The following is a 14,346-nucleotide window of genomic DNA, read 5'->3' as shown; positions in this document are numbered from 1 at the left end:
GACACTGAATGCCCTGGTGTCAATGGCCTCTTTGTTCCTGAAAGGATTGTATGCTTTGGAGGAAGACAGTGACATGCCAGGGCTCATCAGGAACATGTACTGACTTCTTGCCTACTGAATGTAATGACCTCACTCACTAGGAAATCAATGCAAAACTAAAACTGGAAAAATGTTTTGCTTTTTGTAAACATTTTTGGGTACTTTGCAAATATTTCCCTATCAAACACTGGTATGAACAGCTGAAGCATATTCAGCTAATAGCTGGATTAATGCCTGCCTGGGTGTCATCTTTTGTTAATACTAAAATATCTTAAATGTTTAAATTTAAATAAATTTACCTTAAATCATACTTAAATTCTCACCTTCAGTAAGCTGTTGTTCAAGGTCCTTAATCTCTTCAGTTTCTTTGGCAATTCTAGAAAGTATCTCATCCAAACGGCTTTCAAGTTGTTTGTACTGCTTGTTCATAATGTCAAGTTGTTGTTCTTTACCTCTTTTCTGAGCCTTCATATGGCACTGAATTGAAAGGAAAAAGAAATCAACAAAATCCCGAGGCTCTTAAACTCTTTTAAAAATAATAATATGCTTAACGTTTCTAAAGGAAGAATGGAAAATAAAATATAACAATTTGAGTCTATCTGTGTCAGGCTCTGTGTTGATTTCACATAGGCAGTTTTCATTTAAACCTCATGATAACTTGATAAGGAAATCATCTCCATTTCATAGATATACCAACTGAAAATCAAGGAGGTTAAATTTAAATGATTTTTCCAAGGGCACACCTACTTGGTAATATAGCCAAGTTCAATATTCCTGGCACTGAATATGTCTTTTAACAAGGCTTCAAAAAAGTTAATTACATATACACATATCCATAGAAAATCACTATATTCTAAAATGTTAACAAGAATTATATCTGGGGGGCGCCTGGGTGGCTCAGTTGGTCAAGCGTCTGCCTTTGGCTCAGGTCATCATACCAGGATCCTGGGATGGAGCCCACTTCTCCATCTCCCTTTGCCTGCTGCTCTCCCTGCTTGTGCTGTCAAATAAATAAAATCTTAAAAAAAAAAAAAATGTTTAAAAAGAATTCTATCTGGGTGGAAGGGTAACAGGAGATTTTTTCTTTTTTATGAGTATGTTTAATATTTTAAAAAAATTTATAATAATCATATCCTTTTAATCAAAAAAGTACATTAAATGTACTTTTTAAAAAAGGCATCTCAGGGAAAAATACAGACATGGAAGAAATATTTACTTGGAATTAACGTTTATTTTCAATTCCTTATACAAAGAAACATTTTATTTTTCAGTTCAATAAACTGGGGGCTGAGGGAAACCTCATGACCATTCAGCCCCGTGATTCTCAAGATGGAGGGCCCTCCAGAGGCACACTCCTCTATTTCGACATATGCCCCTGGTGGAAAACAGAGCTTTCCCATACTCACGCACCCACTCACACCGTGACAGCCATGCATTCGGGAGCTGCTGTAAACTGAAAAGACTAGATTGTATTTTCAGGCATGCTTAAGGGAAAAAACCTGAGAACCAATGGTCTAGTTTAACCCTTCCTTTTACATGTGAGAAAACTGAATCTCAGATCCACCAATGACCTGCCCAGGTCTCTTCAGAAGCAACTGTTCCTGTGGAGACAAAATAATTCCCTCATTCACACTCTCAAGGCTCAAGTTAGCCCCCACAGGATCAGAGGAACAGAACAATAAACCAAGAGAAAGTTATCAGGAGAACAGACTCTATCACAGTCAGAACCAACTCCAAGCTCTCAAGTCTAATAGCCATGATTTATAAAAGAATATTTTAGATATTCTGCTGCCTCCAAAGATAAGAAAGAAAGTCCCTTCACTTTTAAGGAACAAGTGAATGACAGCCTTTTCAGAACGTTTTTGTTTTACTACTGTAAAACCTGATGGGATTTTCAAAACTCTTCTTTCCCTGCCCTCCCCAAATACCCATCTGAAATCTTTCTGGGAAGGAAACTGCAGATAACAGCTTACATTATAAGTAAATTTAGGATTTTTATGGCTCAAGAGAGAATTTTTTAAAAACCCCAAAAAACAAAAAACAACTCCTGCCTTCATGTCTCCATCATTAAACCTTTAAAATTCACCATTAAAAATGCCACTGTAATCTCTTTACACGCAGGAACCAAAAAAGGCTCAATATGCCAATGATCTGCATTAAGCACATGGGAGCAAAAGAACATTCTGCGATTTTCACGACCATGGAGCTCACAAACGAGTTGTAAAAACAGGAACTTACATCTCTGACTCCTCCTCCATTCAAGTCTTTTGCACAAAGAGAGAGAAAATCATCATACCTTAACTTAAAATGTGTCCTGTTAAAACTGAGCCGTTGAGAACAGGGAAATTGTAGGCGGAGCGCTTTCTAAAGCTGTTTTCAAATTCACGTGCACTTCCCTCTCTGACAGCCACATTTTTGTAAGCGCCTCCAAGCCTCAGTAACTTCCCTGAGCTTCAAACCACATTCCTGGCGGAGAGTGAGCGGCAGCCCAGCCTGCCCAATCACGAGCAGCCTCTGCAGGCAGGCCCCACCCTCCGTGCTTTAAATCACAACACAGGAAGCTCCCAGGGGCCAATCACGCACAACCTTTGCAGATTACTGCAGGCTGACTCCCCACAGAGAACAGTTACTACCTTCCGCGCCCACAGGGGATTGCCAGGTAGGGAAGAGCAACACAAATCTTCCTTTATTATGTGTGCTGCGGGCGGTGTTTCTGCCTCTAGCTACGTACATTTTTTACAGCTAAAATGGGATTTGATTTTTAAATAGTACTTCTTCCTTTTGAAACCTAGTTAAATGCTTCTGTTTGTTGACAACTTGACTGGTTTGGCTCTGAGCTAATTTTAAAAATAATTAATCTCTCTAGACCTTTAATTGCCTTGTGGCCAAAAGGGTCACTGCAGTAGCACAGCATGGGCTCAGACTCTTCCTAAAAGTGTGAACTTAGGAAATCACTTAATCTTTTTAAAATCACATTTTCATCTTCTGCAAATCAAAAAAAAAAAAAAAAAGTCACCGATCCTATGGATGTTGTGATGAAGTTCCTCACCAGTATATGCAAAAACCCCAGCATCATGGAAGAATTCACTGGCACTTAATGTTTTGTTCTCCACCATATCTCAGAGTCGCACAATATTTTCTAATCTCTCAAGCTTTTACTTTTAAATTCTATTTGCTATTCAGAAAGGCACTTTATCTGATTAGATAATAAAAGTTAACTGAATAAAAGTCTGTCTCCATCTATAGAAAAATATGCAGGGATCCCACTTTTGGTTCTTTCCCTTTTGCTAAAATGTTCACATTTTGTAGAATGTGATGCCTAACACGAGCCTAACAACAGCCAAGAAGGTGACTGTGCAAACTAGAAAAAGATGCTCCCTCTGGGTGAACAAATTAAAGACACACCCTCTGGTGCTTTGACTAAAGCTGTAACCTTAAAAATGAACCCTTAGTCGTTTTAACAATACCCAAAAAGGAATCTTAAATTAGGTTTGTATGTTTCATCCCCACTAACACAGACTGACTACCTTCAAAATGTGGATGCCATTCCTGCTTCTCATTTAACTCCTTTCTGCATGTAATTCTTTATAGAAATCCATGAGGATTAGACTCCCTGTCTGCCAAGAATATCAAAGTCATTTGTTAAAAGCAAACATACAGTCTAGGTTCTAATAAGACTCATAGACCACAGAAGTGGAGGAAGCAGCAAAGGAGCTTTGGATAGTGCAGATAGGCTGGGTTCCTTCCTACCTTCCCAGATACAAACACTCATAAACATAGGGCTGGCCCCTGGGAATACAGGTAACAAACAGTAGGATATAGTTCCTGTCCTTAGGACCCTCACATAGGGTGGCGGGCTTCCAAACAAATTAATGCAATAGGGCAAGATATTATTGACCATATTACACATTACGTAAAAACTAATTTTTCATGTAACGAAAATTCTTTAATCAAGTCCTCTTTTAGTTTCAATTTTAATACTTAGTCTTAAGCTTTTGTTAGAAAAGACCTCATTTCTGTGAATAAGGTTACCTTCAAAATTAGCTGGCCTGCAAAAAAATTTACCAACGATATTTTATTAAAATGTGTAAAGGGATAATCAAATAACTTGACAAATATTTAAAGTAATGATACTGCATTGTCCTTACCATGCTAAATTCTATGATCTCTCTTGAATCAGAGACTTTGAACTTCTTTTAAAAAAATTTTTTTCAAAGTATAGCAGTGAAATATGCAGTTAGTATTTTTACTAATATTTTACAAATATTGGGTAAAATGTAAGCCATTAGTAAGACTTCTCAGAGACAAGAACCTAACTCTCCATCATGCAGCCCCCTGACCACCTCTGGCTACGTTTTAGGAAGACACACCCTAGAGAAATGTTTCCTTTTTAAGGACAAAACAAAACAATATGAAACAACAAATAGCTTTAGTGTAATATTTACATAAAGGATTAAAGAAGAGGTAGAGAAAAGCCTCTAAACCCCTCTTAGCTCTCCCATCTCACTACTTTGCTCTTAAGAAAACAAAGCAAGAAAAGAGAAAGGGTGAGAGGTTTGGACAGCACCATGGAGCACGTTTCTCTTGACTTGAAATATGATATTCAGCCACTTAAACAAAATAAGTGTACCATTGGGGCGCCTGGGTGGCTCAGTCGTTAGGCGTCTGCCTTTGGCCCAGGGCGTGATCCTGGTGTTATGGGATCAAGCCCCACATCAGGCTCCTCTGCTGGGAGCCTGCTTCTTCCTCTCCCACTTCCCCTGCCTGTGTTCCCTCTCTGTCTGGCTGTCTCTCTCTCTCTGTCAAATAAATAAATAAAATCTTAAAAAAAAAAAAAATAAGTGTACCATTCTACTGAAAGCTATCTCCTTCAAACCTTAGGTTTTGTTTTCAACCAGAGATATATATACTTCTCTATATAAGTATATATACACATGTTATGTACATACAGACATATGGATATATAATACACATACAGATATATATGACATACATGCATACATAAACATATGTATCACTCAAATTTGTGCATCAAACTAAAAGACTTTCAGAAAGAACTCTGCGGCTAAAAATGAGGAGACATAATTTCTAGATGGAATGATACTCTAGTCCCTATAGAACAAGCCAAAAATCTCTTCATTTACTTACATGTTTTGGGTCTCTGGAATCCAGGCTATCTATGGCTATTTGCAGGTCCTTGATCTCATTCTGCTTTTCATCTATTTCTTGCCTTTGCTTTTCCGTCTGTGTTTCTAAATCCATAGCTTCTTGGCGTAATTTTCTGAGAAGCTGTATCTTACCACTCAACTGCTTGAAGAGAAGGTCTTTCTCCGATTCTGAAATCTAATCCCCCGAAACCCAACACACAATTAACAGAGGATAGCAACAGTGATTTACTAATTTAAAGAAAACTTCTACAATTTAAAAAGGTATTCTGTGCTCTACCAGTTTTTTTAATAGAAGTAAAATGTAAAAGTCATCTAGGCATTCCACTCATATCTTATACTTTTATGCTTGTTACATGTAGAAAATCTTATTTTATAAAAGTTTATGAAAACTCTTAAGAGCAGGTAAAAATGAAGTTGTCATTCTAGTATAAGCAACTTGTAAATTATTAATAATAATAACCATAATATTAATAGTAGACTTTATATAGCACTTACCCTTGTTATGAGCATGTCAAGCAAATTAATAGTGTAATGAAAAATTTAGGCTTATATATACTCATATAAAATAACTTTTTTCAAGCACATTTTGTAAGCATCCATTTATTTAAAAATTATGTACATTATTTACATCTATCGCTCTATCTATATAAGCTTTGGTCAATATTGTAAAACATTTTTTTAATTATTAAAATCATTCTTGATGGCTCCCTCTACCTCATCTCCCACTTTCAATCCATTTTTTATTTTTTATATTTTAATTTTTTTTTAAAGATTTTATTTATTCGACAGAGATAGAGACAGCCAGCGAGAGAGGGAACACAAGCAGGGGGAGTGGGAGAGGAAGAAGCAGGCTCTCAGCAGAGGAGCCTGATGTGGGGCTCGATCCCATAACGCCAGGATCACGCCCTGAGCCGAAGGCAGATGCTTAACCGCTATGCCACCCAGGTGCCCCCCATTTAAGTTTTTATTTAAGTAATCTCTACACCCCATGTGGGGCTTGAACTCATGACCCCAAGATCAAGAGTCGAATGCTCCTCCAACTGAACCAGCCAGGCACCCCTCAATCCATTTTTAAGTCTGATCAGTTCACCTTCCAAATTCTGCAGAACCAGTTTATTTCCCTCTACATCCACCATCACCCCCCCTAGTCCAAACCATTACCATCTCTTGCCTGTATTGAACAACAGCCCCATAGGAGATTCACCCATCTCCATTCTTTCCATCTCCTTCACCCCATTTCCCTCTCAAGCAGTAGCCAAAGTGACCTTATAAAAATACAAATAGGATCAGCCATTCTACTATCTAATGTCCTTCAAAAGCTTCCCATAACCTTCAGACTAAAATTCAAATGCCTTACTCTCTACCATAGGACAGCCTATGAAGCTTGGCATAATCTTTGACCTCATCTTCCACACACTCTCCATCCCTCAGCAGAGAAATCTTTAGTGTGCAGGTCTTTGCACCTGCTGTCACCTCTGCCTGGAATACTTGATCCCCTAATGCTGCCTTGCTGGATCCTTCACATTTTGGGTTTCAGCCCAAATGTCACCTCCTCGGAGAGGCCTTTGTGGCTCCACAATCTAAATTATAGCTTTTTTATTGCCTCTCCTAACTTTCTATTTTTTCCTACAACATACATGTTGTTTAACTATATTTCCTTTTTACTTTTTTTTTTTTTAATATTTGTTCATTGCCTATTTCCTGTCCATGTGGGAGGGAAATATACCTGTTTTATTCATCAGTCAGGGCCCAGCCCAATCAGGGACTAGCATATAGTAAGCTTCCAATAAACTCGAAACAATTTCTAGTTACTATATAATTTTAAAATCAAAATATAGTGTATCTTTTGAAATAACCTACAATTTGGACTTCACATTCTTGTTTTACCTACTATGGTATGAATGCAGTTACAGACATAATTCTGAAATACTGATTTTTAAAAGTTGCAAATAACTAAAACCTTTACACACTTGAAAACTGTCAAGATACTTCCCTACTCCTTATGCAATTACATCATGGATTTGAGCTGCTTATTTCTTCATGACAGACTTTGGTAATTTCTGAGAGTATAACACCTCCCTCTTTTTGTTCACCATATTTTATATCATTTCATTTTTGCTGCTTGTGTTTGATAATGTTCATGTATAGTAAAGATGTCTTCTGACTCTTAATCTAGGTCCCAGGATCTTAAAGGTGGGTAGTGCTTAATTAAATTAGAACAGATATAACAGGAAGCATCAACCTCCCTGGGTAAAGTAGATACTTTCATAATACAGTAGACTGAACACCTCTTTTTACATAAATTATAAGTAATTTATTTCTGTTTGCTTTCTAAAATGTTAATAGGATGTCATTATGAATGGAAGGAAAATGTAACTGAAAAATACTAGAGCCACAGCTGATGCTGAAAATTGTTACTTTGTAATTAATTAGGCAGCACTGATTTTAAAATTTGTTTAACAAGGTTATGAAGGGAGAAAACCCATTTCATTTTTTTCACTTCCTCCTTCATTGCTACTTGGCTTTTACGTACTTTTTTAAGTTGTATGGCTTCTTCCAGCTGTTTAAATTCTTCAGTAGCTTTTAAAATTTGTTGTTCCGCCTTTTCTATTTCATCGTGTAGTTCTGATAGTCGAGTTTGTGCTGCAAATTTAATAACCATGAACACAGACAGACACAAGAAAAATGCTGAAATCTCAAATTTCTACCAGGGTCAAGATTTAAGCATTCTTGGATCCCCTGGATATGCTGCCACCGAATTACTGTCAAGAACCCCATTCTCAACCATAACAGGAATCATTAAAAACTGATTTGCTCAATGAATCACTACTTTTTTTTTTTTAGGCTTTTCTTGTAAACAATATAATTAAGTGCCTTCAGCATGTTTAATGAAAAGAATTATAAAACAAAATTTGTCTATATATTCAATCTTTTTGAAAGATTCAATTCTTAAAAGAATTTAAAAATAACTTTTGTTAACCTGCACTTATTTTTTTTTCTTTGTCTTCCAGTTGTATGTCCAGGGATGTATGGGCTCTCAAGTTCACATGCTCATTTCTGGGTTGTTCCCCTTCCTCTGGCTCCATCTTCTTGATCTTTACTGTCTGGGCATTTGCAATAATATAACTCTCTGTAGTGAACATATTTCTCTTGTATCTGGATTTGCCAATGTAAGGGCTTTCATCTGGGGTTTTATCAATTTCGACATACTAAAAGCAAAATAAATATTTACAGTTCAATAAGTAACTTCTAAGTAGCCAAGTGACATTATTCATTTTATTAGTGAAGAAAATATCACAGAATTGCCTAAATATTAATCCTACATGCCTCGAAGCTGAAAAATACACTCCATTTTTTACCTCACTCTTAATATACCAAAAAAGAACTAAAACAAAAAAATGGTCTCTAAGAATTCCTCCTCCTATCCCCAAAAAGTGGGTTTAGATTGATTGAGTAAAGAACTGCCTACAGTTATGAGATTAATCGCACTGCTTAATCTCTCAAATCAGAAATTTAGGTGTTTTATTTTGGTTTCTTAGCGGATATGCAAGTAAAATCTCAGTCTAATAAATTTTAATAATTGAATTTTTTATGAAATAATATGATATCGGTTGGAATCACAGATTGTCTTGGGGCTTTTTACCTCTTTTGGATGCTGCTTCAACTTACTGAACCAAAAAATTCACTGATTCAACCAAAAAAATTTTTCTTTTTTTTTTTTTTTAAGAGACAGCCAGCGAGAGAGGGAACACAAGCAGGGGGAGTGGGAGAGGAAGAAGCAGGCTCATAGCGGAGGAGCCTGATGTGGGGCTCGATCCCATAACGCTGGGATCACGCCCTGAGCCGAAGGCAGACCCCTAACCGCTGTGCCACCCAGGCGTCCCTCAACCAAAATATGTTTACTCTGCTGATGCCCTCATAACAAGAAAGTGGAATGGTTATTGATAAAGTCTCTTAAATATTTTCACCATCTGCCTTCCCCCACTCCACTCTGCTGGCTTTAACTATGGATTACTAAAATGTTAAACTCTAAATAAATAAATAAAAGTTAAACTCACCTCTGATGGGTAATAATTTAGTGGCTCAAATTTGGCATCAATTTTATAAAAGGCCAATTCCTGTTCCATCTCATACTGTTTCTGACATGCTCGCATTAGTTCCATGGTCTTCTGTTTTAGCTATAGTCCCAATTTGATGTGAAACAACATATAGTGTCAGTAAGTTAGTATAAAGGTACAATGGCATGGCAAGTTCTAATCATAACTAATAATTAAATTGTTTTAAACCCCACAGCAAATAGCAGAACAGTCACAGTATTTTATCTTCATTCTAAAGTATCATAAAGAATGCAATATAAAATTATCCCTTCATAAAAGATCACATAAAAGACCTTTGAAGTTTATATGCTATTTCAGGATACAGTGAATAAAGATTTAAAAATCATTTAAATTTGCTTTATCCAAACATGAAAATAATTCTGTATCAATTATTTTTAAGTACTCTATTAAGTACCTGTTTCCTGATTTTTCAATAATTAACACTAATTTATTAACTTACTCTGCAATGTTAATGATAGCTTCAAATTATGGATAGAGATGATATTTGGGATTCATTACAAAGGAATCACAAGAAGGAGTGAGAAGGATGAAAAAAGAGATTGGTTTTAATTATACTGTTGTTGCTGTAGTATCTTTGTACATTATTCTTTGTAATAGAGGATAAAGGATGTAAATAAGGTCAATCAGATCCCAATATATAATATTAAATTTTTAATAAAGTAATTCTACTGTAATTACAACTTTTTACTTATTCTTAGAAATTTTTGGAGCTAGAAGAAAAGAGATCATTTTAATTTATTTTATTTGAATTTAATTTATTGATTTATTTGAATTACAAATAAAGAAATTGAGTCTAGATCAGTGAACTGTCTTGTCAAAAGTTACATATTAGATTAGTAGCAGGAGCTAAATATTTTATTAACTACCACTATCAGCCCCCTTCCTACTAAACCAATCCTGTGAGTTCATTTCAAAGGTCCACTAAGTGATTTTTGCCTTTTTCTTTTTTTTTTTTGACAGCATCGGATCACAGATACCGGACAAAAAACATGCAGAAAAAATTTCATTAATATGAAAATGCAAGCTGAAGAGAATAAAACATAAACAAACATGAATATTTTACAAGGCCCAGGAACTCAAAGTCGTGCATGATTTAGCTTACAGTCACCTCCTGATTATCCATCCAAGTGGAAGTAATGCTAACCTGGATGACAGGCAATCTCGATCAAGTACTCATGTATACCAGAACCTGTGCTAGCTCACTGAATCTTTACAACTACCCTATGAAATGATAAAAGCTGCACGAGGAGATTAAATAACTTGCCCAATTGCGCAGCTCGTAGTGAAGAGGCAGAGTTCCGAGTCTCCTGATTTCAAATCTAACACTCTACTATACAACGCTGCCCTTGATGTCCTGCTGCAAGGTGTCCAGCACATTACCCACACTGATGCTTCCCCTGAATGTTTTTAAGTCCCTGATTCTAAAGAAAGCAACTCACAACCAACAGCATAAGCTAATCTCGGGTTTCTCTTCCCAAAGATCATTGGCAGTAGGGCCAAACAAAGGCAAATGTGACTGGGACCATGGACAACGTATGGACTGGTCTCATATATACTCTGTGCATTTTTAAATTACCTTAGGCTTAGCATTTAGTAAGTATTCAAATAAATGTCTGCTGAAGAAATGCATAAATGAGAGCAAATTAGGAGTCAAAGGACCTGGAAAGTAGGCTGGTTACAGTATTAGCTGTGGATAATCAAGAGTTGACTGTAGTTAACACATTTACCAATAAGAAAAATGATACAAATTCTTTCCCTCACATTCAAATTCACTGTCCTATGTACACATCCATTAAAAAAATTACACACACACACAAGCACATTTCTTGAGAAGGCAAGCCAGTTTCAAAACTTAAGATGTACATAAGCATATTAATACAAGTTATCATGCAAACCATGAAAAACATAGTGTGCAATTCAGCCCTGAAGGAGCTACCTTCAAAGAAGAATAAAGAATCGGCAGAAAATGCTCTGCAAGAAACCAAGACAAGGGCTAAAAGGAGAAAAAAGCAAACAAAGACCATCACCTGGAGAACTTTGGAGAGTTAAGCTGTAGTAATAGAAGCTGCTCTTTACTGACAACTTACCTTAGGAAGATGTTATTAGAACCTGCACTGTTCTTATATGGACACACATTTTATCATCATTCTATGTTACAGATTTACCACCTTCCATTACTTAGCTTAATTCAATTCAAATTATTTTCATATTCATTACCTTGTTTAGTCCTCACAACTCTGTGAGGGTGGCAGGACAGGTAAATCATCCTCATATTAAAAATGAGGAAACTGAAGAACAGGAGTTAAATAACTTGCAAAAAGACAAAGAGTAATATCAACATTAAAGTTAATTAAATTAATATTTATTGGTGGCAGGAGAGGGGGATTATTATAGTTTAAATGGCACCAGAAGTTTTACTTTAATGTTACTACATTTCTTTTATAGGTTAAATGACCTACTATGTGAAGAGTTACTTTTTGAAACTGGAAAACATTATATAACTGTAGATGATATTATCACCAGATATTCTGCAGAAGATAACGGAAAATATTTTTCAAATGCAGGCTCTTCGAATAAGATCCAGAATTCTTTTTGAAACATAGAATAGTCTTTTGGAATACTGAAAAAACAGGTAAATGAATTTAAAAAATGAAGGCTGCTGGAGGGGAGGAGGTTGGGAAGATGGGATAACTGGGTGATGGACATTAAGGAGGGCATGGGGATGTATGAGCCCTGGGTGTTATACAAGACTCATGAATCATTGAACTCTACCTCTGAAACTAATAATACACTGTATGTTAATTAATTAAATTTAAATAAAAAATAGCCTGTTGATTAAGAAAAGAAAAAACAAATTTAAAGAAGAAATATAAAATAGCTAATAAATACATACGCAATACTCAACTTTCCCAACAACTAAAAAAAAGTGAAATTAAAGCAATGAGGTTCCACTTTTTTCCTATCCTATTTATAAGTTCAAAATAATAATTTCAAGTGGGGAATTGGGCTCTTTCACTCACTGTTACAGAAGTATAAAGCAGATATACATTTTTAATATTCGCCAAAATTTAAAATGCAAATTACACAGTAATTCCACTTGTAGTGATTTCTTTCTTTCTTTCTTTTTTTTTAGTAAACTCTACCCCCAAAGTGGGGCTTGAACTCACAAACCTGAGACTCAGAGTTACATGCTCTGCTGAGACAGCCAGGTGCCCCAACTTGTAGTGATTTATACCAAGGAATTACTATTATGTATGCATAAGTACATATTTACAAAGATTTTCTCTGCAGTATTGTTTCTAGTAAAAAAAATGGAAGCAACCTAAATATTCATCAATAAGAGTAGGTTAAATAAATTATTGTGGATCCATATAATGGAGCACAATATAAACTTTGAAAAAAATAAAAAAGATTATGTGTGTATATTTGTGTGTGCACATGTGTGTGGGTATGGTTTTTAACTTGGAGAGCTATGATATATATACCATTTTGTAAAAAAAAAATAATAAGATGCAAAATTAAAAAATATAGTAAGGTTCTTTTTTATCACAAAACATTTAAAGGTATATATATTTAATTACATATACATTATATAAATATATGCATACATTTAAGCATAGAAAACAAAAAGGATATATATTAACATCAGGGAATAGGGAAGGGAAAGAGTGAGACCTTCATTTTCTACTGTATACATTTGTGTTGTCTAAACTTGTCACGATAAATATATACTAACTTCATATGTCAATATGTTTTTAAATGGTTAATGATAAAAATAACAATGACATAAAGAAAAGCAATATCTTCTAACCAAAAATAGCTACTGAAAATAAACCCAGCAAAAACTGTTGACAATTTATAAAACATTTATTCACAGCACAAACGTAGCAACATTATTAGTAGAAAAAAGAGAAAATTAGCAACTATGATAATCCGTAATTTGGGGATAGCGCAAAGTCAAAGATACAACATTTTGCCCAGGTTTTCTTTTTTTTCTTTTTCTTTTTTTTTAGATTTTATTTATTTGACAGAAAGAGAGCAAGTGCACAAGCAGGGGGAGTTGGAGAGGGAGAAGCAGGCCTCCCACTGAGCAGGGAGCCCACTGCAGGGCTTGATCCCAGGAACCTGAGCCAAAGGCAGACACTCAATGGACTGAGCCACCCAGGCACCCCTTGCCCAGGTTTTCAATGAGTTAACTAACATCTACCAGGGGGTCCGCATATAGAAATTATAATGTTCTTTTAGTAATAAAAAATGGATTCTGTATTATAAAAAAGATCAGTAACTCAGGAAAATTTACTAAATGTTCACAAATACCAAGTAATACCATAGTAAGTACTGTTTTTTATATTTGTATTTTCTTTTTTTTTTTAAGTTTAACTTATTATTTAAGTAGGCACCACACCCAAAATGGGGCTTGAACTCAAGATCAAGAGTTGTACGCTCTACCAACTGAGCCAGCCAGGTGCCCCTATACTTGTATTTTACATACAAATGTTAAGTGGTGGCCCAAAGAGTTCACTGCTAAAATAAAACTGATTGTCACATAAGTTTCCAATGATTTAATTAATCATCATTATGGAATTATGGACTAGAGAGCCACAGATTTATAATATAAAACTATTGATGATTATCGGATTATTAACATCATATATAATATGCCTTCAGAATATGGCTGACATATTTGAAAACTATCTTTAAATAAGAGGCATATGAAGAAACCCACAAATGTTCTGAACAGTTAACTGACAGAGCTGGGGAAGCTGCCCTGTCTTTCATCATGTTCCCCCTGGTATAAATCATCTTTTTCCTCAGGCAAAGAAGAGCTCAAGAAAGAGGCAGTCAAGTATTCAGATTTCAAGTAACAATCTCCATCTCTACACAGAGAAGGAAACACGTTTTTCTTGCTAAAAAACATAAGTGCTTAAGCAGAATTCTTGTCAACAAATCAAGTCATTCAAGCCAGAACCCCCATCTTGAAAGGGGGGGGGTGCAAAAAGAAAGAGAACTATCTAGGATTT

The 14,346-nt window shown here is 35.5% G+C and overlaps 1 protein-coding gene and 1 long non-coding RNA gene across 2 annotated transcripts in view; one reads left to right on the top strand and one right to left on the bottom strand.

Annotated features, from left to right (window-relative positions):
• CNTRL (centriolin) overlaps positions 1-14,346 on the bottom strand; it is a 79,015-nt gene that overhangs the window by 44,519 nt on the left and 20,150 nt on the right. The window contains 6 exon segments of the mRNA XM_034664436.1: positions 363-516; positions 5,188-5,382; positions 7,741-7,850; positions 8,188-8,416; positions 9,266-9,385; positions 11,262-11,318. Coding sequence (XP_034520327.1) covers positions 363-516; positions 5,188-5,382; positions 7,741-7,850; positions 8,188-8,416; positions 9,266-9,385; positions 11,262-11,318 — 865 coding nt within the window.
• LOC117803018 lies at positions 2,613-12,844 on the top strand. Its single transcript, XR_004626567.1, has 3 exons — positions 2,613-2,698; positions 10,286-11,957; positions 12,459-12,844. It is a non-coding gene; the product is annotated as an uncharacterized LOC117803018 (long non-coding RNA).

This window comes from Ailuropoda melanoleuca, chromosome 7 (assembly GCF_002007445.2).
Source record: "Ailuropoda melanoleuca isolate Jingjing chromosome 7, ASM200744v2, whole genome shotgun sequence".
Classification (NCBI taxonomy): domain Eukaryota; kingdom Metazoa; phylum Chordata; class Mammalia; order Carnivora; family Ursidae; genus Ailuropoda; species Ailuropoda melanoleuca.
This window is presented reverse-complemented; position numbering and strand designations above follow the sequence as displayed.